This window comes from Silurus aristotelis, assembly GCF_946808225.1.
Source record: "Silurus aristotelis genome assembly, chromosome: 22".
NCBI lineage: Eukaryota > Metazoa > Chordata > Actinopteri > Siluriformes > Siluridae > Silurus > Silurus aristotelis.
The window spans coordinates 13,737,571-13,763,564 of NC_139595.1; the positions used below are offsets into that span (position 1 = coordinate 13,737,571).

Below are 25,994 nucleotides of genomic sequence, written 5' to 3' on the forward strand. Positions count from 1 at the left end.
TTCAAATACGTGGAACAGGCACTGAGACAGGGGTGTCTGCCATTAGTTAATGATGCACCATGAAGCACTCCCCTGGTTTCCCTGTGTCAGACAGCAAGCCTCCCTCAAGCACCTCACTTATTGTTGGATTAGTCCAACTTTCCTTGATGGAATTGAAGCCAAGCCATGTGTGAATGGAATGTATTCCTGGCTCTTTGCATTGTCTCACTGAAAAGCTCTGGGTGCAGCAGGGTTATCAAAAGGAAAAGTTAAGAAAGCATAAGGCAGGAATCCGTGTCTACATCCATATGAGCATTTATGCTTGAGCATGACTTGGATGGGAAGATTTCTTGAAAATTCGCAATGTTCCATTTTAGACACCATATTTTAGGTATTTTAATAGGAACGGGGCTTAATAGGCTTTGCATGTATTACACCACAGCTCATTAGGCGTATTATCAAGAGAGGCCTCGGCTCAAGTGAAATTAAGGACTGATTCTTTTCAGCCCTGATTATTTGCTGAAGATTTCATTCATATGTACCACTCCCAAAGCCCACTGATTACCCAGAAGATTTAAAAAAACTTACATATTTATTCTGGCTAGTGTTGGAAAAATTAGCTTTGTTTTTCTCTGTGAACACTAAAACATTAATTGTACCAAGAATCCATATGGACTAATATCGAATCCAATTCTGCATTTGGGTTGGCAAGAATAGTGGATATCATTGTTAACTGATCATATTGTCGGGGTATTTGTTTGGATGGCTGTGTTAATCCAGCAAAGAACCATCAGTAAAGTTTTGTCATGTTACAAGTGGGAACTGAAATACATTTAATTGGAATTTTATGGGTTTTATAGATTTCTATTGCCAACATTAACTGGCCAATTGCTGGTTGGGCCATTTTCCTTTTTAAATTATTAAATATTAAAAAATGCTAAATTGATATAACCAAACTTTGCTTTGTACCGTTCCATAATTTTTCAAAAGCGCCTTCCTTTTGTACTTTCCAAGAACAAGGGAATTAATTTTGGGACCATTATTTTAAGTGACACTTTGTTCGATTTCAACTAATTATGCGAATTTTGCACCTGAACCTATTTAAGGATGTTTCACTGCAATGGGGGTGAAAACTCTCCTGTAATACTCGATGAACGAAGTTGAAAAGAGGTGAAAACTTATGCAAGGCACTGTATGACTATAAAATATTCAAGGTACTAAGAGGATCCTGGTGTAGTACAGCTGAGCTGTCGATACATGTTATGTAGCATACAAAACAAGCAGGCAGAAGTTAGCAGGAGAGCTCAATCGAGTCTCAGCTTAGCCAAAGTCAATTTTCAGGCCAAGTGTCTTTCCAGCTCTCAGACATGAGAAGTTTGGGTAAGTTAATCCTCAGTGCAAACAAACGCCACACTGAGGGAAATTGGATACAAAAGCATTCATTTAACTATTTTTTTTTGCCTGTTTTTCCTCAGATACCATGTCTCAGACATGACATCTGGAGTGCTAAACAATGCAGGTAGAAGGAGCCAAGCTGAATAGCTATAGTAGTATTATCTTTAACTTTGTTTTCTCTTTCTCTCTCTCTCTCTCTCTCTCTCTCTCTCTCTCTCTCTCTCTCTCTCTCTCTCTCTCTCTCTCTCTCTCTCTCTCTCGCTCTCTCTCTCTCGTTGTCTCTCACCCTTCACCAATTGCGGATGCTAAAGGATTTAATTCAAGTGAGCAAAGAATTCCATGGCTTTGGTCCATTTAACTGATGACAGATTCAGCAAAAAAACTCCACAGGCTCCTGGAGTCCACTGGCAGTGCTCTCCTGCAGATCGCAATCATTTTCATTACCACTCAACACCGAAATGCCAAAAAAAAAAAAAAAAAAGAAAATGCCTACAAAAACATACCCACCCCTTTCCTTTAAGTAATCATAGATTCATGCTACTAAATAGTCCAAGAATTATGCTAACCACTGTTAGCTGGCCTTTTCCACTACAAGCCCATAAGGCTAACCTTGAAAAAAAGCCAGCATTCAGTTCAGCAAAATCAGTCACAGCCACTGTAGAGAAGTGGCACAGCACTTGGCACGAATGATCAGAGAGCAGAGGAAGATACCCCTAAGGTTTGTTTCGCAATTGCTAAAACAGTACAGGATGTTGCCGCATTTACTTATTTATCCCAAATTAGGGGCATTTAAGGAGCACTATTAAGCAACTATCCTATGAAAGACTTTCAGTAAAGTTTTGGCCTGGTTCGAAACATAAATGGAAGAAAGTTATGTGAGTAAGTTTGTTTCAACCTGTTAAGGCTCTGCCATAGTGCCAGGATAAGTTCCATTATTTATATATATATATATATATATATATATATATATATATATATATATATATATATATATATATATATATATATATATAAAAAATTCATTCATTTATTTATTTGTTTATTTTGTGTGCAAATGTCTAATTATGGGCCTTCATTGGGACTTACCCCACCACCTCTTAATACCACCACTATCGTGGCGCTGTACAATATAACAACGCGTGGCATTACAGAGAGAGAGGCATTTCACATATGGCGGGTGAATACCATTTTTACTAAAGCAAGAAACTTAGTTTAGACAACTCCAAACGTCTACACTACAACTGCAGCTGTGCCATGAACATCATCTGGAGCAGTTCAGAAATAATATTTGTCTAATAACATGACAAAAACATAAAAGATTTGAATCAAACACAACCTACTCAGCAGAGATGCATACTTATAATTTGCACCGCTCCTCAGAGGCTGTAAGCCAGTGGTACCGCTCGTATTCACTGGTCTGGAAGTGGTGAACAAACCCATTCCCCGGTTGAGACAAGCTAGCTAGCTTTGGGGTCGGCTGACCTTTCCTCACGATGTCTATCTTTTCTTGAAAATGTATTTTTAATTATGTCCAAGACCAAACAAATTTTTCTTACTCCGTAGGCATAAAAAAAGTCTAACTCAGATGTATTAATGTGTGCAGCACGCTACAGACATGTTTTGCCAGTCGAACTTGGCTGTAACAGTTTCCCTCTGACCAACCAATCAGAGGACAGAAAAATGCTGATGCTATCCTGGGCCAGCTAGCTAACCCTGTGAGGTGAATATGAAATCTGTTTGATTAAAGAAACAAAGCTAATTCTTAAGGAGACTATGGTAAAAACGCCAGCAGAACAGACTTTGAAGGCCCTGGGCAGATTAGATTGACGTGGCAGCACATGGAGGCTGAAATCTCATAGGACAAAAATATCTAACATCCACATACACATACTGGAAGCAGTGCAGCCAAGGGACTCGCTACGAAATGAAGAGAATAAACTGTTGGGAATAAATTAATACAATTTCATGGAACAAATATTACAATTTACTTCCCGTGGGCTCACCACCTGCAGGAGGGACCGTAAGGGACGGTGCTGTGAGGATTGGGCAGCAGTCGATGGCGGGGGCCTGCTTAAACTGCTGCCCCCGCGACCCGAATTACGGATAAGCGGGAGAAAATGAATGAATGAATGAATATTACAATTTAGGTCAATGTAGGTCAGTGCCTCTGATAGTATTTTTGCCAGCAGAGAAGGCTTTGCTGGCCCTGATTGCATGCCACACACATATATATATATATATATAATAAATAATGAACATTGTGTGATTTTAGAAATCTATTACGGTTTTGAGATTAAAATAATTTTGGGTCAGTTCTACAACAAACAGTTTGAAACACTGTATGTTCTTCATGTTCAAATATACAATATAAATTGTGCAATTAAACTACATTCTGCTGTCGGTCCCCTGGTGGTCTAGCGCTCTCACTGTTGCGACCCGGGTTCGATCCCCGGTCAGGGAACCATCCCCAGCCACTCTCAGTGCCGATCCCAAGCCCGGATAAATTGGGGAGGGTTGCGTTAGGAAGGGCATCCAGCGTAAAAACATGTGCCAAATCAAACATGCTGAGTCAGCATGATCTGTGCTTGTCCAGAAAATAGGCATGCGTAAACAGAAACAGCTTTCAAGCTGAACAATGTCAATTCTTATTAATCCACTGCAGGATGTTTTGCTTGGATTTCACCATTGACACTATTCTATTTGTAGTTGTCTCATGGGTTTTGTGTTATTCTTCATTTGTTGGCTTATAGATGAACAACAGCAGTCGCAATCCAAATAATAATAATCACAATATTAATCCAGAAATCTGACACTTCCAGAATAGCTCCTTTGGGGTTTAATCTTACTAATTATGTATTGTATACACCAATCTCAGCCAAAATTATTATTTATATCATGTGCAATTATTTAGAATGTAATGTGAAATTTGAATTTATTTACTTGTCTTGGTGTTTTTACATGATCTAATTCCCATATTCAGTTATTTTAACTTCACTCTTCTGCGAAGGTTTTCCACTAGATTTTGGAATGTGGATGTGGGTATTTGTGCTTATTTGTAAAATTGGTCAGTGATATTAGATGAGGAGACCTGGGAAGCAGACAGCCTTTTAGGTAATCTCATAGGTATTCATTGCTCAAGGTATAGTTCAAGTAGTTCATAGTTCCTAATCCAATGACCTTGCATTGTGCACAGGGACTTTGTCATGCTATCATGATAGCGCTTACTAAGAGATTCTACACACTTAAGTGCTTTCAAATTTGTGGCATAAAAAACTCATATGGTTTTTATGATCAGTGTATAATGTACATCATATACATTTAAATAAAGAAGGTTAAATAAATATTCACTACATTTATACATATAATGTTTAAAAACCTAGTGCTTGGTCAAGTAGATATTTGCATGAATACTTGTTGAAAAAATAAGTTTTTTGGCTACTTTACCAAATCTGGCCACTTCAATTTATTTTGCTGCCCTTTATCAGAACTGAAAAACCATGCCTGCAGTTTTTACTCACTTCAAAACAGGGGTGTTACGGTACACATATTCATACTGAAATTTTTCAGAAACATTGAACATGATGTAACATTTCGGTCCAAAAGGGATTGAACAAATGTAAACTATTAAAAAAATTATTTTCCATTTATTTAATTTATTAATTTGTGCCAATTTATATTGTAAAATATTATTATTATTATTATTATTATTATTATTATTATTATTATTATTATTATTATATATTATTTAACCAAGCAGGGATTTTCACATGTTCTGTTCACATGTTGATGATCACAAATATTAATAGTAATAAAGTTTCTTTCGGCTTCTCCCGTTAGGGGTCGCCACAGCGGATCCTCCGCACATTTGATTTGGCATATGTTTTTACGCTGGATGCCCTTCCTAACGCAACCCTCCCCAATTTATCCGGGCTTGGGACCGGCACTGAGAGTGGCTGGGGATGGTTCCCTGACCGGGAATCAAACCCGGGTCGCAGCGGTGAGAGCGCTGCATCTTAACCACTAGACCACCAGGGGACAAATATTAATAGTAATAAACTGTGTTAATAAAAAAAAAAAAAAAACAAGCAATTAAATTTTTTGCGTTTCTTCTCCCTAACCGTACCGAAATTAAAGTGAACCGTGATTTCAAAACTGACGTACGTACCGAACCGTGGATTTTATATACCGTTACACCGCTACTTTAGAATAAAGTGCGTATTCTAAGGTCCATAAGGATTGCAGCTTTTTGAGACTATTCCAGCTCTGTAGCTTTGTAAAATCTTTAATACACTTCACAGCAGCGCAACACACCTTGCTAATACAAAGCAAACCTCTTTTTCCACATCCTACAATTTGCAATATCACATCCACCTACACGCATAAGGTGAGTGACAAAATAGGTTTTTTACTATGCTGATTAATTCACATTCATAGAGGACAGATGATCTTTTCAGAAACACATAGGCTTGTGGAAACAGTGTTGAATCCTAGCAGAATCAAGTGCAGTGTAAAGCTGTCATATAACATTCTTGCTATAAGTAACAGTCACCTCAGGGTTGAACATGTCATTAGAAAATAAAGATACTAGCCAGACTTTTAATAATATGTTTTATGTATGAAGCAAGAATAAAAGCCAGAGCTTATAGCAATTCACTTGCTGATTTTTTTTGAGAGCACGCATCATAAATGCTACATAAGAAACTTGGAAAACGATAACAACATATTCCAGTTAGTTTCCCTTATTCTGTATCACTGTTTTAACTAAGTAACACACTGTACGCATACTACTACATTCTGGGATACTTTTGAGACTAGTGCAATGATCTATATACAAAATAATATAGCAGGAAACCCATCAAGCAGAAAAGATTAGCCATTTCTTTCCAACCAATGCATCTGATAGTCTGATGACACATGGAATTGAACCCCATGGACAAACCACACTGTGTCTCTCTCTATTTCTCTCCCCCTCTCTTTCTCTTTCAGGAAAAGCCAATGTACCAATAATGTTCTAGAAATAATGGGAATGGATGTACGATGGGGTCAAACCCATTATATCTTTGCACTGTGATTTTCTCTTCATACTTCAGTTACATTTTGGATCGGTTTTCTGACTGCAGTAATCCAACACTTTGTCTCCTCTAAACCAATCAAAGCCTTTGTCAGCTCTATCAGTCATAGCACTTTTACAAAACACGATATCTAAGAACAGCACTTTGATGTAATTATCTGCCCCAACTCCTGAATGGTGACAACTCTACAGACCTTCAAGGCCCCAATGTGTTTTTCTCATTTTTCCCCTTATAAGTCATTGTTTCTTCCGTCTCAAATCTTGCGGCCTGAAAGTGAACATCGGCCAAAAAATTTTGTATCTCAGCTCTATTGCCTATAACTCAAAAAATAAGAATTATCTCTCTTTTTTCTTTGCTTCCCATGATGCTTCTGCCGATCTGTTGTAAGGCTCTTTAGTGTAGACCAAACTCGGATCAGAGCTGAGATAAATAGGAGCAGCTGTTTGGCTCACCTAGCTTCTGCTCTTCCACTGTCATCATGAAGGATTAGTTTCTTCTTCAAGGTACAGTGAAACTTTCATGCTAAAAGTTTGTTCTGTTAATCTGCTTGGTTCTGTGACTGCTTTCTGTCATACTAATTCTGTTCACACTGTCTGGCAACGATTCAGTTTTTTTTTTTAATGTGAGAATGGTTCCGATTTGCAAGCATCTGTAAAAGGATCTATCCTACTTACAACAAAGGTACCAGGTTGAACTGCTTTGTAACTTCACCTCAGGTCTGACAACACAAGTATGACCCCCCACCCAGTTTTCCACAGTGTTAAGCCTCGTTTTGCATAGTGTGCATTCCTTTACTAGACACTGATGATGATTCATTTGTTTCTCACGTCTATATAATACAATCTCGGTCTACTAAATATGGAATGGTAACCCTTCTTTCCAATCATGTGCTTATAAGAATTTATAACATTCTAAGTAAAATAATAAAAATTATTGTACTGTAATATGTAATATGTATTATTTTACAGTGGTTGGTAGAAGCATGTATAGATTCTTCTACAATTTACACCATGTGTTCTACAAGGTGAGGTTGGTATCAGTGGCCTAGCAAGGCTAAGACCCTGTCCTTTAGCATCTACTTCAGACTTACTAAAGAGATCTACTTTATATAAAATTTTAAAATCTTTGTAAAAACCATGCACAACAGCACCATCAGCGGACTTATATGCATAAAATATGCAATTAAAAAATATACATAGATAACAGCATAATAAAACTAATAATTAACATTAGATTTTCACCCTCCCATCTACTACCACATTTAGCTGTCACAGGACAGCATGCTTCATGCAACAGATGTTAAAATGTACAACTGTGTCAAAGACACATGGAGGATAAAGACAGCCAAAATTTCATGAGCTACAATACAGCTAATGTAAAACTGTGGCAAAATAAACAGTGGGACAGAGAACAAACAGTTTGAATTATCATTAGATGTTTGAATTATCATTGGATTATTATGAAAGCTTGTATGTTGCACTTATAATGTAAGCTTGCGATACGCAGAAAGAACTATTTTGTTATTTAATTGTATAAAAAAAGGTACAACAAGCGTAAAACAAATGGCACTTTACAATGAGTCCTGTGTGAATGGGTTCATAGGAAACATGGCCTACTGCTCTGCAGCATGATGAAGTGTAATGCTATAAATACAAGGTGACAACATGGAACCACTCAAGAGTTAGGCCCAGATTTTAAACTCAATAAACTCCACCATCACCATCTCTTGATGAAAAGCTTTGGGAAAGCTTTTCCAGGTGCCAAATACCCAACAAGTTACAACATAATTATGCAGTTCTTTGTTCTCATGTACAGCTTTTAATGCATGATGCATTCTGACATGCTTTCCCATGTTCAAACTTAAAAGCATTATTAATACATCATTCACTAAAAGCCATAGGTAAGTAACACACCATTAAAGACTGTACAATTTTATTTTCTTGCTACTGTCTTGCATGTTTTGGCATCTTCTTCTTCTTCTTCTTTCGGCTTCTCCCATTAGGGGTCGCCACAGCGGATCATCCGTCTCCACACCCCCCTGTCCTCTACATCTGCCTCTGTCACACCTACTACCTGCATGCCTTCCTTCACCACATCTATAAACCTCCTCCTTGGCCATCTATAAAGCATATACCCCATGTCCCTCCTCTGCACATGTCCAAACCATCTCAATCTCGCCTCCCACACCTTGTCTCCAAAACGTCCTACATGCGCTGTCCCTCTAATAAACTCATTTCTAATCCTGTCCATCCTCGTCACTCCCAACGAAAACCTTAACATCTTCAACTCTGCTACCTCCAGCTGCACCTCCTGTCTTTTATTCAATGCCACTGTCTCCAAACCATACAACACTGCAGGATTCACCACAGTCCTATAAACTTTCCCTTTCACTCATGCAGATACTCTTCTATCACAAATCACTCCTGCCACTCTTCTATACCCACTTCACCCTGCCTGCACACTTTTCTTCACTTCTCTAACACACTCTCAATTACTTTGCACTGTTGACCCCAGGGTACCTGAACTCCTCCACCTTCTCCATTTCTTCTCCCTGCAACCGCACCACTCCACTGCCCTCCCTCTCATTCACATAGTTCACTCTGTCTTAATCCTACTGACTTTCATAACCCTTCTCTCCAGCGCATACCTCCACCTGTCCAGGCTTTTCTCAACCTGCTCCCTACTCTCACCACAAGTCATAATATCATCCGCAAACATCATAGTCCATGGAGACTCCTGTCTGACCTCGCCTGTCAAACTGTCCATCACCACTGCAAACAGGAAAGGACCCAACACTGATCCTTGATGAATTACAACCCTCACCTTGAACCAGTCTGTTGTCCCTACTGCACACTTCACTGCTGTCACACTGTCCTCATACATGTCCTGCACCACCCTGACATACTTCTCTGACACACCTGACTTCCTCATACAGTACCACAACTCCTCTCTCGGCACCCTGTCGTATGCTTTTTCCAAATCCACAAACACACAATGCAACTCCTTCTGACTTTCACCATACTTCTCCATTGCATAAATAAGCTAAAAAAAAGTCTTGCAATTTGTAAGCACCAAGTTTTGACATGTTTATAGATGTTTATCACACCATGGAAGACACCTGATTTACAGTGAAAGGCTATGGTGCAAATCGTGCATCAGAAAATTTTAATAAACTTGCCAGCACCGATGGTATGTTCAGCTGTTAAACATGTCCAGATGGTCCACACATGAACGCGATTTTCACAAGTCAGACTTGAGGAATGATACGGCCAATAAACTGAGCTCACAAGTTCGTTCCTCTGTCTTCTCTCCAACCTGCATGTTTACTTATTGTTCCCATTGTTTTAAGCTAGATTGACAGGAATCTAATGTGTTTCGCTCGAAATGGAGGAAATGATGATTTGATGATTACCAGAATTTCTCAAAGATATTTAAGGGCATGAGTAAAAGTCATCCATTTTGAAAGATGCTGTCGAATGTGATCAGGAATATAAGTAATCTTTACTCATTACTTTCCTATCCCTATTCCAAAATCACTGCAATAAAAAAGTAATTAAGCCTTACATTTAAACCATTGCTGTGTTTTTTGTTCTTTTGGCATTTTCATAGAAAGTTTTATGTCTTTTATGACCTAAATACTACACATCTGAGAGCTAGGATGAGACTTATCTTGTATTTTAAGGCAAGATTAGTATTTTTTTTACATAACTGTCAAAACACTAGTAACTAAGCTTTTGACAAAAAAAATACCCTCTGTAATGAATCATACACCAAAAGTAAAACCACATTTTGATGATGACTATATTGTAGCAAATGGCAAGGAACAGAAACTGCTGAAATATATTGACAGAAAGGTTTCCAAATGAAAAGTTAGCTTACATCTCTCTAGTCTCTAGAGTCTTCATGTTCCACTTGAATAAGAAAAAAATGGATAAGAAGACACGGTTCCAACATGGTTGGTAAGAACTGAAACATTACACACTTGGCAATATAATGACTTATTGGGCAGAAACTGTGAGGCGAAACAAACAAAAATGAGTGACTTGCACCTCAAAGTATATTGATAGGGGATGGGAAATTTTCCTTGCCGTTTTAAGTTACTTTCCCAAGGTCACTGTTTGCCCAAAAAATGTCTGTGGATTGTGCCAGGGAATGATTAGGAGGTTTGCCTTGTCACTGAGGACCTGGGCCGAGAGGAGTCATTATTCACTATAGGCCAGCAGTGAGTGACTCGGGGACAGGTTTGAGCCAGCTAATGAGAAGCACATGTGCTCCTCAAGACACTGGCGTTCCTCCTGACTCATCAGCCTGGCCTTCTCCCTTATGCTCTATCAACCTTTTCTTCTCTTTCTCTTTCTTTAGCTCTCTATTGCTTGCTCTATTTCTGTCCTTCCAGGTAGAAACATAGGAACCTTTGGGACCCTTTTTGATTAAAATTTTTTTTTTATAGACAGTTAAAAACAACAATCATTTTAACGATTACAAAACTCAAAGCGTTTCTGACTGTGTGAAAAAAACAAAAAGCAGCTGCTCTTTTTTTTGTCTTATCTCTCCAGAGACCTTTCGAGTCCTGTTATTGTTAATGAACAGTTAATCCTGCAAATTCATATTGGATCCCTTCCCTCTACAAAAGCTCAAAATGTACATGTTAATTCTATTTTCACAAATGTTCAAATGAATAACCCACAAGTCGTGTTTAGTTGAATTGCTGTTTGTGTCCTCTACTAACCTTAACTGGAGGTTATGATAAGTTCATCAAAAGTGCGAATGAAGAATTCCTCGCCAGTTATGGAGTTGGATATTGTTGGCACTTAAATGCTCCAGAGTATTATTTATTTGGTTTAAAGAACTCTGTTCAGTTAATGAAGCAAGCTTCAACAGGATCTACAAAGGTTTAAAAAAGCCAGGAAAAAACAATGTCATAATATCACTGGCTTTATTTTAATGATTTTTAGCTGGAAGTATGTTTTTAATGGCAAGTTTCACTGCTGGTAAAAATAGCCACCGCCAAGTTGGTCATATTTTTTATTCCAAAAAATGTACGTTTGTTATATTAAGTTAGTATTTTGTTGAAATTGGAACCTTATTGCTGTTTCTATGCTAAGAGGAAATTTAAAGAGGTGGTACCTTCACACTGAGAAATACATTGCACTGATTTACATTTAAATTAATAGCATTTTGCAGATGCCCTTATCCAGAGCGATTTACAATTATCTTATTCATAAAACTGAGCAGATGAAGGTGACGGCCTTGCAGCAGTGTCGGCTTTTTGGTGAAGGGATTTGAACTCACACCTTTCTGATCAGAAGTCCATCTTAACCACTGATGGATTTTGAATGTCACCACCCCTTCTACATTTTAACATCCATGTCAATGCAATGCACTATTTGGTGACTATAAAAAGATACCTGAAATAGAGCCTCATAAATCATGGTAAATTAATTTCTCATCTTATCTTAAAGCCACATATATTATGGACAATCCATGAACTTTCCACACAGATTCCCACTATAGACCACAAATGATTCTACATTCAGTTATATTCCTGATATTCAGTTTATCTGCTATGTATAAAACGCAGGCTGCCAAGTGAGTGGAGGGAATGCTGCAGCGGTATAAAAAATCCTATATTGGCAATTCAAATACAGTCCATATCCTTGGGAGAACAAGAAATAAGAAGTCTTAAACGCTATAAATCCTGACTTTGAAGAGGGCAACATGGGCGTACTGTATGGAAAGAATTCTGGACTGTGCTACATCAAACTATGTATAAAAAGTGCCAGAAAGAGGTTACAGTGATGAATCAAGAAACCACAATTTAAACTGCACTGAATCGATTACTTTTGCATGCACATTATAGCTCTAGTGAAAATGTGTAATTCCTCAAATTGCAATGTGAAAGATCAATTGAACATTTGGATTCAGATTGTTCCTACCTACCAGCCACTAAACTGTGGAGTTATTGTGTCAATATTCTTTCCTTGGATAAAAAATTGTTACCCTCAGACAAATTGTCTTTAAGCACATTAAGCTGATATCTGTGATCACTTTCCAATGTGGTTGAACATTGTACAGTAAAAAGTCTTGAAATTTAGGAGACTTTCCAATGTCTACATGAATATCACCATAATTGCTTTCTTCATCCAGAGTTATGATGTTGCACCCATATTCCGTTTCTTTTTTCATACATATGTTTACACTTAAAAAGCCTGTGCAAATCTCACCATGTACAACCAATATCAAGCCTTATTATTCAATTTCCATACCTTTTATACTGTTGGAAGTTGGTAGATGTATAATAGAAAAAAACAGATGCAAAAAAAGTCTGAAGTCAAAATAATAAGATACTTATAAGAGTCTAGAGTCCATATTAAGTTAAAAAAGTGACATGATACATTAAAATAAATAGATATTTTAGATCATGCATATAGATGAAGTACTCGCTCCTTAGTTATTGGTTTATTAGGCACTCAGCAAAAACTATAGAAGATCTACTCTAAACTGTATCTAATTTCACTTAGAGTCACTGATGACTTCTTTTGTAAACACACTGACATAAAGGTTTCATGTGTACAAATTTCTAAAACTCTAACTCTTTTTTCCCTCTCCAGTGAAACTCCAATACTGGGAAAGTGTTAAAGTGCTAATGCTTCTTTAAAAGAGTGAAAAGTCCTTCTCAAAGCAGCCAACAAGTCTGCTACAAATTTTATATAGGTTTAATATTTTTTTATATAGGCCATAGGTTTAATCAATGGTGTTTTAGGAAATTTAGTAATGGCCAAATACATCTAGTGCACCAACATGGTATAAATTGACTATGGGAGCAAAAATATTTACACTGGAGTATCAGAGCAGGGTCTGTTTACAGTAAGTGAGATTTCCACATATTGTACTGTTTTAATCTAAGGACACAATCAGCTTGGGTGAGCCACTGTTTGAACTGTGATGATGTCAATGTAAATGTGGTCGAGGTCCAAATGTGATCAGGTAGTTTGTTTCTGTTAAAACACCCACAATTTTTTTCATTTCTTATCAAATATAAAAGGAAACATTCATTTGGGGTGGGGGGGCACATAATGCAGCATAACATATAAACATTATGTAAAACATTTAGTTTTGTAGTTTGCTCACCTGTTTTTGGTGGTTTTCCTCCAACCCCTGTTTTAAAGAAAAATTATGAAAGTGATCACTGCAAAATGCTTTTACTAAAACAAATCCTATTTGGAAGTGTGCCTTGAGCTCTTACCTGCACCAAGACCTCCTGCACCTAATCCAGCACCAAGTCCACCAGCACCAAGTCCACCAGCACCAAGTCCTCCTACACCAGCCCCGTATCCACCTGCATTTACAAAGTCAATTAATTTATTTACATTGCATTAATGAACTGTGTTCATACTTATTCACTGTACCTCAGATTTTTTATTGACCTGAATAAAATTTTCAAACTTTGCCGAAAGGACTACCCAGGTAAACTTTGCATTTCACAGGAATGAGCTAACATCAACGTCCATGCCATGACCACTTCCAAGCCACTCTGTTTTCTTGGCTGTTTACTGCTCTTTAGCTGAAGCCTCAATCAATCTTTCAGGATATTAGCAGACATTCCAGCCTTTTCACTGCACACATATTGAATTTAAAGCAGGCCAAAAGACACGCCTGGGGAAGTGACACCTGATACCCGGGTGTTGCTTTCTACCCATTTCTAAAGCCAAAAATAAATATGAAAATGTTAGCTTTGGATTGGGGTGCGTAGCCGAGCTTAACCTCAGCTGGACACAGACACTATAACCTTAGACCCATTTGTTGGCTCCAAATCATCTGAATTCATATGCTGTTTAGTCTGTAACACGAGCAAGTTTGAATGGATAAATCAGGCAAAACAATACTCTGCAGCCCTAACCATCCGAGTGTATGTAAGGTTAGCTAACTAGACTATATTTTGAAAATGTTGTTTTGTGAAACAAGGATGGATCAGTAGTGGACAGTAATAAAGTAAATGTAAATTGTTACTGTACTTAATTAGCTTTTTCATGTCTGTACATTACTGAAGTATTTTTTACTCAACTACATTTTTTACTCCATAAAACGTTCCGAAATAAGAAACATTACATTCTATTTATGAGTGGATAAAAACTTAATTGTTCAAGCACGCAGCAAGCCCTTAATCAGGGTAGAGCGCACGCTCTATTTTTAAAGTGTCTTGATTGCCGCTTGGTGGTATCTAATTAGCATGAACAGTTCAATGTCAGTTCAACAGCAAGCAGAACATTTTAAGAGTAATAAATGATGGAGGAAACCTCTGACTGTAACTTGCCACAACACCTGCAGCCTTATTTGTGTGATTTTTTTTTAATAGAAGATTTTTGTCTCATGATAATTTTAATAGATATCAATCAGTGTTTGACTAATTAATATCATTCTACTAAAAGATTGGTGTGGTAAGACTAACGTTAGAGTCTTTTCACATAAACAGAGTTGATTAAGCAAGGAAAATTGTAACAAAAATAATAATAAGAGCATTATAGCCATAATAAATCATAATACAATTATGCAAAGCAAATACTTTCGTACTTTTTCTCAAGTAAAAGTTAAAAGGGAGCACTTTTACTTTTACTTTTACTAGAGTAATATTTTACTAAGTGCATCTCTACTTTAACTCAATTACATGGTTTGTGTACTTTGTCCACCACTGGTTGGTATGCTGTTTGTCCTGCCAGGACTTGTTAGCATTCTTGCAACTTTTACAAGTTCACAAAATATATTCGGTAGTTTCTATGATTCCTAATTTTAGTCCATTCAGGATAAAAATATGCTGCTTGGGCCTTGTCATTACTATCAGTGCTCTATCTAATAATTAATTTGAAATGCCAAATGCTGTTGCTGGGGTACATCACAGAACAAGTTAAAGTGATATAATAAATTAATAAATTTGAGTGTGAAAGGATTATGTCATATTTGTTTTAAGCAATATCTTCATAATAATACACTGAAATATAGATGGGGTGGCTTTACTGGACCTTTAAGAGTCTTTGGAAAGACAAAATCAAACCTACCTCCAGATTTGGCCGGTTTGAACGGGACCCCAGCACCTCCTGTAATACAAAATGCAAGAAATAGTGTTATGTCTTATGTAGGCTAACATTTTATATGTTTGTTTTAGCTCTCCCTACTCAAGTGCTCTTCTCTGAAAACACGGATAAGATTATCCACTTGTGCCACAATGAACAGTGGCTTCAACAGGATATATTTTTTATAGTTTTTACAGCTTTTTAAAATTATGGGTAGGGTTTAGCCATAAGGGATGCACCATTTGAAGCAATGCTCTCCACTTCTTGTGTAAACCTGTATAAGTCTAAAACCAATAAAGATCCTTATGTTTGATTTTTTTGGGGAACCTTCAAGGTTTTATATACTGAAGACAAATTAAAGGCAAAACTAATGGCTTTGTTATTATTGATTTCTTTATCAGGTATTGTTTGATGGAACTTTTCTATCCTAATGGGAATGGTCATTTTCCAGGGTAACCCAGATGGTCATGGTTTAATGAGCATTAATATTAATGTAAGTCACACACTATACTCTCATAGTTACCAGATCTAAACCAAATGGAACAGCTTTGTGAGATTTGGTGTGACATGTAAGCACTAATAATGTCACTCTAGTTCATTTTCAAAAGCATATAGAATTAAATGCAAGGCTGCTATGATGTTGAATAGGTGGCTAACTGTGGTCCAAACAATTTTGTTTCTATGTGTTTTTTGCTTTTAATTTCTTACCCATCTATTTGTAGAATCTTACAACTAAGATTACACTGAAGATGTAAGATATATTTTATATTTATTTTATTTTTTTTGCAATTTATAAGTCATTTGACTAAAATGTGATGCACTATGTATTGAAGGTCCTAAATTATTTTTAAGAGAGCCACAAATACTGATACATATAATAATATTGAAAACATAATACTGACTAGCACAATAGGAATAAAAAAATGTTTTCATTATTTCCTTATGTTGAAGTAGAAATCTGCAAATATCAGAAGACATATTCAGAATATCAGAAGAGAATTTCCTGCATGTTAGCCCCCTAAAAACATTATACAGCAATTGTACCTAAACCCTAACTATTAAACATTAAAGCATTTTTTATTCCACAGTTTTCACACACTGACTGTATGGGAGCTTTAATTAATTGATCTAAATGTATCATATTTTATAAAGAACACCGTTTATTTCAAGAACATTTAAAGATATTGACAAACCTGGGAAAACTCCCGGAATTCCACCTCCTGTACCAGCAGGCACATACACACCTAAAAGAAACGAACAAAAGAACAATACCATCCTTTTAGAGGAAGAAATTATCAACAATTTACTGAATTTTTTACATAAAACTATGCAAAGCATAAGTCTTCTGTGTCTAGTGGGGTGGACTCCTTTTCCACTTGCGTACTGAAATTACAATTTCAACAAATTACCTAATTCTAAGAAGCAAATAGTGAGCTGTGATGGATGGGTAATTCAGGGAAGAAGGGCGTCAGCAATCTACATAACTTCTTTTCGAAAGTCAGGCCAAAGTTCTGCTAAATGTGTGCAGGCACTAATAGGCTGTTAAGTATGCAATATGGCAAAGGAATATTAAAAACATAAACAAAGACAGGGAAAGGAAAAGTGCCTGTTTTTTGGCAGCATCTGTAAGCTTACACACAGTTCTGAGGGTATAGTAACTCTGGTTTGCATCAGTTTCAAACAAAATGGAAAGCTAAAGTCAAACTTATGATTGAAATGATATTAAACGAATTTTCACCATACTGAAGTGCAATGTGGCAATGCACTTCACATACAAAAGTTAAACACAATTTTTTCCTTGCAATTATAGTTAAGGGTATAATGATGTGTGTGTGTGTGTGTGTGTGTGTGTGTGTGTGTGTGTGTGTGTGTGTGTGTGTGTGTGTGTGTGTGTGTGTGTGTGTGTTTCTGAATATGGTTCCAGTTCTGAAAAGTAATTTTTGTTATTGCAAACAAAGCCAAATTGTATCTTGTGTATGGAAGCTAAATGGCTGGTATTAGCAATGAAGATTCTAAATGTTCAAGAAATGACTTAAGTCACTGCTCGGCAATCTTGTCCTAATACGTTATTTTATGTAATACAGCTGACTAGCCATTTACTATGTGATCATTTATAGATATAACAATCATCTGAAGACATTTGGCTAATCAGCATGTTAGCTAACAGTATTTATTATTATTATTTTTTTTAAATCTAAATATCTTTCTTAAAGACACACATACATTTTGTGGAAAATTATTATAAATGTGCAGTGAAAAGGTCCATAGGTGACATTAAAGAACAATAGCTTAAAAGATCATCTTTCAACCATCTCATTTTTCAAAACCATGTGAGAAAAGAAAGAAAGCAGAAGAAACTATTCTGACTCCAAGAATCAGTAAGTGTGGTATTCAGGTTACAGCTAGCTGTGGGGATTTTCAATTGGTTTTGGCACTAATGATTAAATTCAGTGCTAAAAAATGAGGTGCTGAAAAAATTAAAAAAGAGTTTTAAATAAGGTTAAGGTCATGTTCATTGCTTGCGGAAAACAAGCATAAACTGTTAACAGGGTTCCTGAACCATACACTTGATAGAAAGAGAAATTGCATTAGCATTTATTTGGTAAAGGCATTGTGAGGACGGATACCTACATCATGCAAAAAATTGCAAAATCACAAACAAATTGGCTGATTCTTGAACAGCCGATATTGTTTAGTCTAAGGCTGGCTGCCTTTCCATCCGGGAGGGGAAAAAAATGGTCAACCTAGAAAGCAGCGCCAATTTGGATTTTGTATATCTTCACAACAGCATGGGAAATTTCAAAGGACTTTATGACTTATGTTTTTTGCAAAGCAGCCTGTCTCTCTTGGGGTAATTGGAAGTCTTGCAAAAGATCCTTTATTTGAAAGTCTATGGCAGACATCCCTTTAAAAAACAGATGAGCTCATGCATGCACTGATAGAGCTGGAGGGAAGATGCTCTTCAAAAGCTGTTAAAAAAAAATATATATTAAAAAACATTTAAAAACAGCAGATGCCTGGGAAGTGATTGAGTTTCATGGTGTCTGGACTCATCACACCAGATCTGTGGTTAGAACTCCCAAGGACATCACATGGTTTTGGATACCTTAGGCCTGCTTTGTAAAACGGGACCGAAACGCTCGCCATTTCCATCCAGCGAAAACAAACTATCTGTTTTTTTCCTCTCTGCTGTTTGCTCTCACTTGAAAGAACCACGGGTCATCTTAATCAGAAAAAACAGCTTAAAACCAGCCAGACATTTGGAAGTATTTTTCCATAATGAAACGAATGAGAGAAAGGGCTGTTTGATACAGATCTTGAACGAAACTAACATAACATAGACCTTTTATACAATGCCCCTTTGAGCTGGTGGGTTCATTGGGCTGATTGGAAACATGGGTGCTGCCCTTTGAGTAAAAGTTTTATATATTACAGTTGGAGTGCCATGGGTACAAAGGAAGAGTCACGTTTCAGAATCAAAAGTCGGATTTCCCGTCTCCTTCCTGTGTAAGGACGAAGAGCAAGGTTACAAAAACCATTAGCATTAGAACAACATATTGCAATGAGAATACTGCATAGTCACTTATTCATTATAATCATTGAAATATAATGAAATATCAGTGATAATAACTATATATGCAATCCAAATGTTAATATTGTACAATACCATTGAATTAATCAGTAAAAGATTGAATTATGTATGTTTTTTTTGTCTGTGGAAATTTGACAAATTAGTTTATATTAATATGCTATTATTTATTATTATATTATAGAAATGTAAATGTAATTTACTGTATAGGGTGGAGGTTTCACATAAACTTTTTATTACAATAATTCCCCTCTGAGATGTTTATTAAGCAATAATAAACATATAATCATATATATCATACAAACATTATAATCCAGTGCCAGTGCCAGTGCTTTGTTACAGTTGAAGGTAAAGTGTGAGGTGCTTCCCTCTTGTACTGGGTGCAGCAGCCAGACCCTGTCGGTTTGACTACACTTTCTCAAGTGTAGATAAGTACTTGTTTGCATTGCCACATTTGTTTTGTCTTGAGTCCTACTCCATCTCTGTCCATGTTTTGTCATTGGTTGACTCACTGGTGTGTTCTGATTACTCTCATCTGTGTTCAGTTTGCACTTTGATTAGTAAGTTTATTTAAGATGTCGTGCTTCTTTGATTGTCACAAAGTATATGCTCTAACCCTTGATACATTTGTTACCCAGCTTTGATATTCTAATAGCCTCATTTTGATCCTGTTTTTATGTTATAGACACAGTCTTGCCTAGTTTGATGTTTTTTTTGTAGGTCACTTGACCATTGTCTGCACATTCACCTTGTTCCTGGATTACATCTTTCCAACACTGAAATCTTTAGCAGTAAACATGACAAGCTGCTGTAACAACAAAACACAACATTTGGCTGTTGGAAATGATTCCTGTTTATAGTTATAATTTAGCTTTGGCAAATTCCTGAGTGGTAAAACCACACCACCCTTCACTTTAACTGCAGACTTAATCATGTTTAATTTTTTTTAATCTGTTTTTTTCAGTTAACCCTGGAGTTATGCTAAATAAGACACCTGAAGGCGCATGAATAAATTTAGCTGCTCAATTATTATTATTTTTTTTACATTTTAATTTTCTCCACATTCGATAATAAATTTTTGTCCATCAAGAGGCATTGTTTAATAAGCTTTTTTTTGCATTTCAGAATATTCACATCTTTCATCTATGACGAAAAAACTGGAAACAGAATATGTATGAATGAGCTGGCATGGTTTTGCCATACAGACAGTGTCAGAGTTGAAATACAATTATGAAAGGAAAATTCACCATATTGATGTACAGCAAGTTATTTTTAAAGAAACACTATATTAAAAAGATGAAATCAATAAGCGTTTCATAGAACTGTTTAAAAAAACTATCACGTCACAGGTATTTTGGTTTTCATAGATTTGATTGATGCACAGGGAATCATCTCAAGTTGTTTTTATTACTTGTTTATAACTGGGGTTGCTATTTAATGACCCGTCACATGCAAATCACACCTCTGTGAATTGCATTTATTTTCTTTTAAAATAATATCTCGCTTCATTACCGATGACTGAATTAGTCGAAAGTCTTCAAGGATTATAAAAAAAAAATTGTTGAATAATGAAAACCTTTTGTCTTTCTACAGTGACATTTTTACTTGGTTAGGATTTTAGTTTGTAGATTTTCTCCATGGACACTAATGAAGGGTGTTTTAGAATTGTGCCAAATAACATTATAGTCTCACGAATGCATATATATAAATACTCTATCAGCTCTACACCACACACACACACACACACACACACACACACACACACACACACACACACACACACACACATGGCAATTTAATTGTGGCTGTTATTAAATCAATATGGCCAGCTTTAAAACCTCTGCTGGCCTCATGTCTCTTGACATTCATATTTTGAAATACATTAAATATACATATACTAAATTAACTTCCGTTGCCAGTTACGGCTGGATTACTAAGCTAGGTTTAATATTGTACTCGTAATTTATGCCAACTTCAATCGGCCTTTAAGGCATAGACAGACTGACTCTACTGACATTCAGTTTTTTCATGAAGAGAAAAAAAGTGGACAGAGTTGAAAGATGAACATGAAAGTATGAGAGTAAATTTCCTTGATATGAAGCCCTCCCACTTCTCCCTCTGTCTCTTCAGTTGAACACATCTGTGGTACAGAGAGAGCATTACTGTAAAGAAGGCAAAAATCGAATAAGCACACGGCACACAGACAGCTCTGTTTAAAAGCCAATGTGTATGCTGTTCACTTTAGCAAAGCTTTTCCTATACTTTTGATGAAGAATGGCCTTCAAAACTCGATGAAGGGCACTTTTTTGCTTTTCAAATCTGTTCGATAGAACCGAGTCTCTTTTGCCAAGTCCTGATGCAGTTAGAATGCCAGTTTTAAATTTCATAAGCATCACACTGCAAAATTCAGCCTGCGCAAAGAGCTTGAGAGGAATAGCATCAGATATCACAGGGCTGGGTTGATCCACTACGTTATAATTGTACCACCCATTGTCATGCTTTTCCAGGATTAAAGATTATATGTGCAATAAAGGTTTCAGTGTGTAATGTTTTCAAGTATTTCTAGCACTGTAATATTCATATATTTTCTTTTATTAAAAAAAAATGATTTACAAAACTGCCATGAATGATATTTTTTTTAATTTAAAACATATTCCAAAAAAGCAGCATCAATGCTTTAATTAACCCTATTCAAAGCCATAGTATAGAATATTAAAAAAAAACTACAGGAACAGATCATTAAAGATATTGTATAGTTAAAGTTGGGAAAAAGTATTTCACTTAAAAGTATTTTTGGATTAAAAAAATAATACTGACACCTGTCAGTTTTGTGTGTACTCTGCACTTCTATAGAGATCACAGTAAAAGCTAATAAATGTAGAAACTAATAAATGACCTAAAAGCAATTAACAAGTTCTTATTGTATATTCATATCATTGTATTAAATCATTTAGGCCAGATATTCAGCCATTTGGCCAGATATTCCTCTGACCTGATGTAACACAGGGAATAATAAAATGCAGTAAAAACACAACACGGTTGTTCCGGTTGTTTTATGGCAATCATAAAGCAAACAGTGACAAGCCATTCAGAATGTCTTGCAGATGTATTGCTTTATAACAGCAAATTTACCGACTTTTGCCACATGCGATCTGATTCATTGGAGACAAGGGAAGAATCAAACCACAAGTTCAGGCAGATTACCGTCAAAAACTATGATTTTTTAATATCTATTATACCGGCCCCACTTTTTGGCCAACCTGAAATTAAGCCAGACTTGTTCTGGAACAAATAGTTTTATTAAAGCGTGGTTCTTTGTCTTAAATTTGGCATGGTCTCCACAGGGACAGAAATAACTTTCAAGCAATCCTCACACTGACATTAACTTTGGAATTTTTGCGGTCATAGTGCAAATAGTTGTAGCATATTGTCAATTCAGTTAGGAACAATACTCTAGGCCACAGTAGTGGCAAAACCTGCAGCAATATCTTAGTAATGCTATGGACATGATATTTTGGAAGTTATTGTAATCACTACCTTCCAGTTTGGTAAAAAAAAAATAAAAAATGGAAAAGCACTGAGCTGACAGGTTTGGATCTTTCAAAATCAGTGCAGAATTGTTCTGAGGAGTAAAGAAATAATTTGACAATTAATAATGTAAATTTTGATACAAATGTACAATTACAAATGTACAAATGTGTAGTGCAAGGCACTGCGGATTTATACATATATATTTCAATTGCACTTTACCCAAATATGGTGAAATATAATATGAAAAGCAGTCATTCCATATTTGTAAACATTTTATAACAAATCTATCAATTATGACCAATACGGAGAGCTTTTTTTACTTATAAAGAATGTAGGAAAAAACATAAACCTTCAACTGACAAATCTAAAATTACATTGAAAAAAGAATTGCAATTGAAACAAAGGTGTATAAAGTAAGTATCTTACACTACAAATTTAAAGTGGTAGCTCAGTGATTAAGATGTTGGACTTCTTATCAGAAGGTTGTGAACTCAACACTTAGCATCATTGAGTGGCCAGTACTGGGTGCTTAAGCAAGGCCTTTACTGCTCATTTGTGTAAATGAGGTAAATGTAAACTGATTAAAAAAAAGAAAAAGGTTAAATTCCATAAATGTAAATGTATATGAAATAGGTTAGAGTGTCTCTATTTACTAACATACTGTAATGGCTAAGAATGAATTACTGGATATTTTATCACACAACATTCTCTTTAGTTTTTGCCTTGTATGTAGGTTTTATACAGTAAATGTCATGAAGGTTTTTGGTAATTTCTGGATAAATAGCATTTATTCACATACATAAGATGAAAGTCAGTGTCACAGAAACTTTTGAAATTCTTTTTAAAGTCACCCTGGCCAATGAGAACATTTTAAACTGTAGAAAAACAGTTTCAATAAAACTCTGATAAAATGAATGCCATTGTTCAACCGTGCTAAAATGGAAGTCTGGGATGTTTGGTTAAGTGATTTTCATACAATGCTGTCCTAGTCTTATGCCGTGTGTGCATGAGGACGGCAGTGTTTATTATACCACAGCGTCAAAGACATGTCTGATAAACTGTCAGATCTGTTAACGGCCTTTGATTGTAAATAAGCAGTATAAAGTAATCTGGCTAAATGAAAGCCCTTATCGCTGGTAGCATTTCTGTATTCCAGCCAACAGTCCTGGAAACTAGTGGAGCATAGTGTTGAGAGTTGAGGTCACTGTGGGTGAACACAGGGAACACACATGGTACAAAAAAAGACAGATTAAACCATACCTGATGCATGTGACAACCAACCAGTGAAGTATTGCTTAGGGGTTTAGTGGCACTATTGGGATTTGGTTGGATTTCACTAGTGGGATTTAGTAGCAAAATCATTTTTAAGTATAACATTTTATATGAATTCTTTATGAGATCAGTGTGAAATACACATAAATGTTTTTCCCTTTCTGAGCTTTTTCACCGAGTAATCCACACTGTCCTCATAATAATAGATGTGATCAGACATGACCTAGTTTTTAAGGGTCCCTAACTGATTTCCAGAGAATAGAGATTGAGTCTTTTAAGGGCAGAACTGGGAACTTTTAAGTTTATATTTGTTCTCGCACAAGGAATGAGGAGTAACTCCAGTACACAATGAACCATATCCCCTCTATATAACCTTTCTCTAAGATAGATTCATAAAGCACAGTTAATATCTGCTTGGAACCCAAGACATTGAAAGCAAAAGCTCTTAAATCCTTTAGCAATGACTTCGGCCAACACAGAACGAGACACAAGAGGTGTCACATTAATTCTCTCAGGCAGCCAAAAACATCTAGAGCTAGAAAGCCAGCACTTCCTAAAGGATTAAATGCATTGAGAGGTACTCACAGCACACATTTTCAATTCCAGCACAGTAGATAATCTGATTGAAGATTTTTACAGGATGGGGCAGCAGAACTGGCAATACCTAATGATCTGGATGTAATTTTACCTGCTTAAAGTGTGGCCAGCCTGATGTCAAAGAAAAGGAGAATTAATGTTTTGTTATGTTAAGGTCCTGATCTGCAGAAGCCAAAACTCCATAATAATTCACAATAGTTAGGAGACTGTAAAGTGAAGGAGACTAATAATGTGGCATCAAGAAAGTAACGCTTTACTGTAAGATCCAAAAATGAGCATTATATTATATTATATTATATTATATTATATTATATTATATTATATTATATTATATTATATTATATTATATTATATTATATTATATTATATTATTTATGAGTCAGTATGTATACTCATCCTTAGGGCATATATATTTGAAATGCAAGGCCAACACCATTAACTAGCTGCTTGAGGACCACAGGGTTCACATCATCAGTGTGAGGTTTTAAAGATGGGTGTGGTGTTAATCTTTCCTGGGAGTAATCCATTCAAACACACAGTAAGAATGAGGTTAATAAATTTAGTTTGTTTAAAGACAAACTAAGAGTTGTGTATAGATTTGATTCAGAGTGATATTAAAAACTGCACATTTTACACCAAAACCCTTTTTTTCATCATTTTTATTTGTTTTTTAGATGTCCAGTGTAAGGGTTTAATTAAAATAAAAACACACAAAGCACTTAAAATTGTAATACATTTGCATTGGTTTTAAAAGAAGCTATATGCGTTACATTATCTCCTTACAGTACTTGAGTACATGTCACTGTAAAAGTGTAAAATAATCATAAAAATTATACATTAGGATGCAATCAAAAAGTGCCTGCATTCAAGGACCCATTGCAGACATGGGCATCTAAGAGAGGACTATCAGGTAAAATGTGTATTATTGCAACAGTAGCAGAACACAATATTTCCACCATTGATTGTAAGACTTATTTCCTGAGACACTTAATAATAGTTCATATACTGTATTAATTCATCATTATGAAAGTATGAGCGAACAGTGCTATAGTTAATTTTATTTTATTCCTTACTTGTCAATAAAAAAGAAGTTATGTAAAATATAATTTATAAAAATAAAACCTGTTTTAGATTGAGCCTGGACCTTAAACTTGTAAAAGTCACTGAGAGAGCTCATTTGGAAAACTGACATCTAGTTCAGAAGCTATGTTTATTTTGGAATGCACCTTCTGTCAGTCATTTTTTTAGACAACTTATGGGCCAAAAACACACTGGGGGCAAAACTTCATGAACATGGGAATGATTGAAAGAGTGAGCTTAAACAGTTAAATAGTGAGCTCACCTAACCATTAAAAAAAAACAATCTTTCCTTTAACTACTAATTTAGACCTTAAAGAATATTACACATTAAATACTAAAGAGCAACACTAGAGAGGCACTTATGAAACTATATAATGAATTATAAATAGATTCCTGACTAATTTTCTGTGT

At 35.9% G+C, this 25,994-nt stretch overlaps 1 protein-coding gene and 1 long non-coding RNA gene across 51 annotated transcripts in view; both read right to left on the reverse strand.

Annotated features, from left to right (window-relative positions):
* elna (elastin a) overlaps positions 1-25,994 on the reverse strand; it is a 73,215-nt gene that overhangs the window by 43,782 nt on the left and 3,439 nt on the right. For all 50 annotated transcript variants that reach the window (XM_083525550.1, XM_083525548.1, XM_083525560.1 and 47 more), the window contains exons 2-5: positions 16,708-16,758; positions 15,500-15,538; positions 13,693-13,785; positions 13,578-13,604 (exon numbers count right to left, since the gene is read on the reverse strand). In XM_083525550.1, the coding sequence (XP_083381676.1) occupies positions 13,578-13,604; positions 13,693-13,785; positions 15,500-15,538; positions 16,708-16,758 (210 nt within the window). The remainder of the gene's footprint in view (positions 1-13,577; positions 13,605-13,692; positions 13,786-15,499; positions 15,539-16,707; positions 16,759-25,994) is intronic.
* On the reverse strand, positions 6,253-11,446 carry LOC310717833. Its single transcript, XR_014530961.1, has 3 exons — positions 9,385-11,446; positions 9,100-9,182; positions 6,253-8,659 (listed from the first exon to the last, which is right to left on the reverse strand). It is a non-coding gene; the product is annotated as an uncharacterized lncRNA (long non-coding RNA).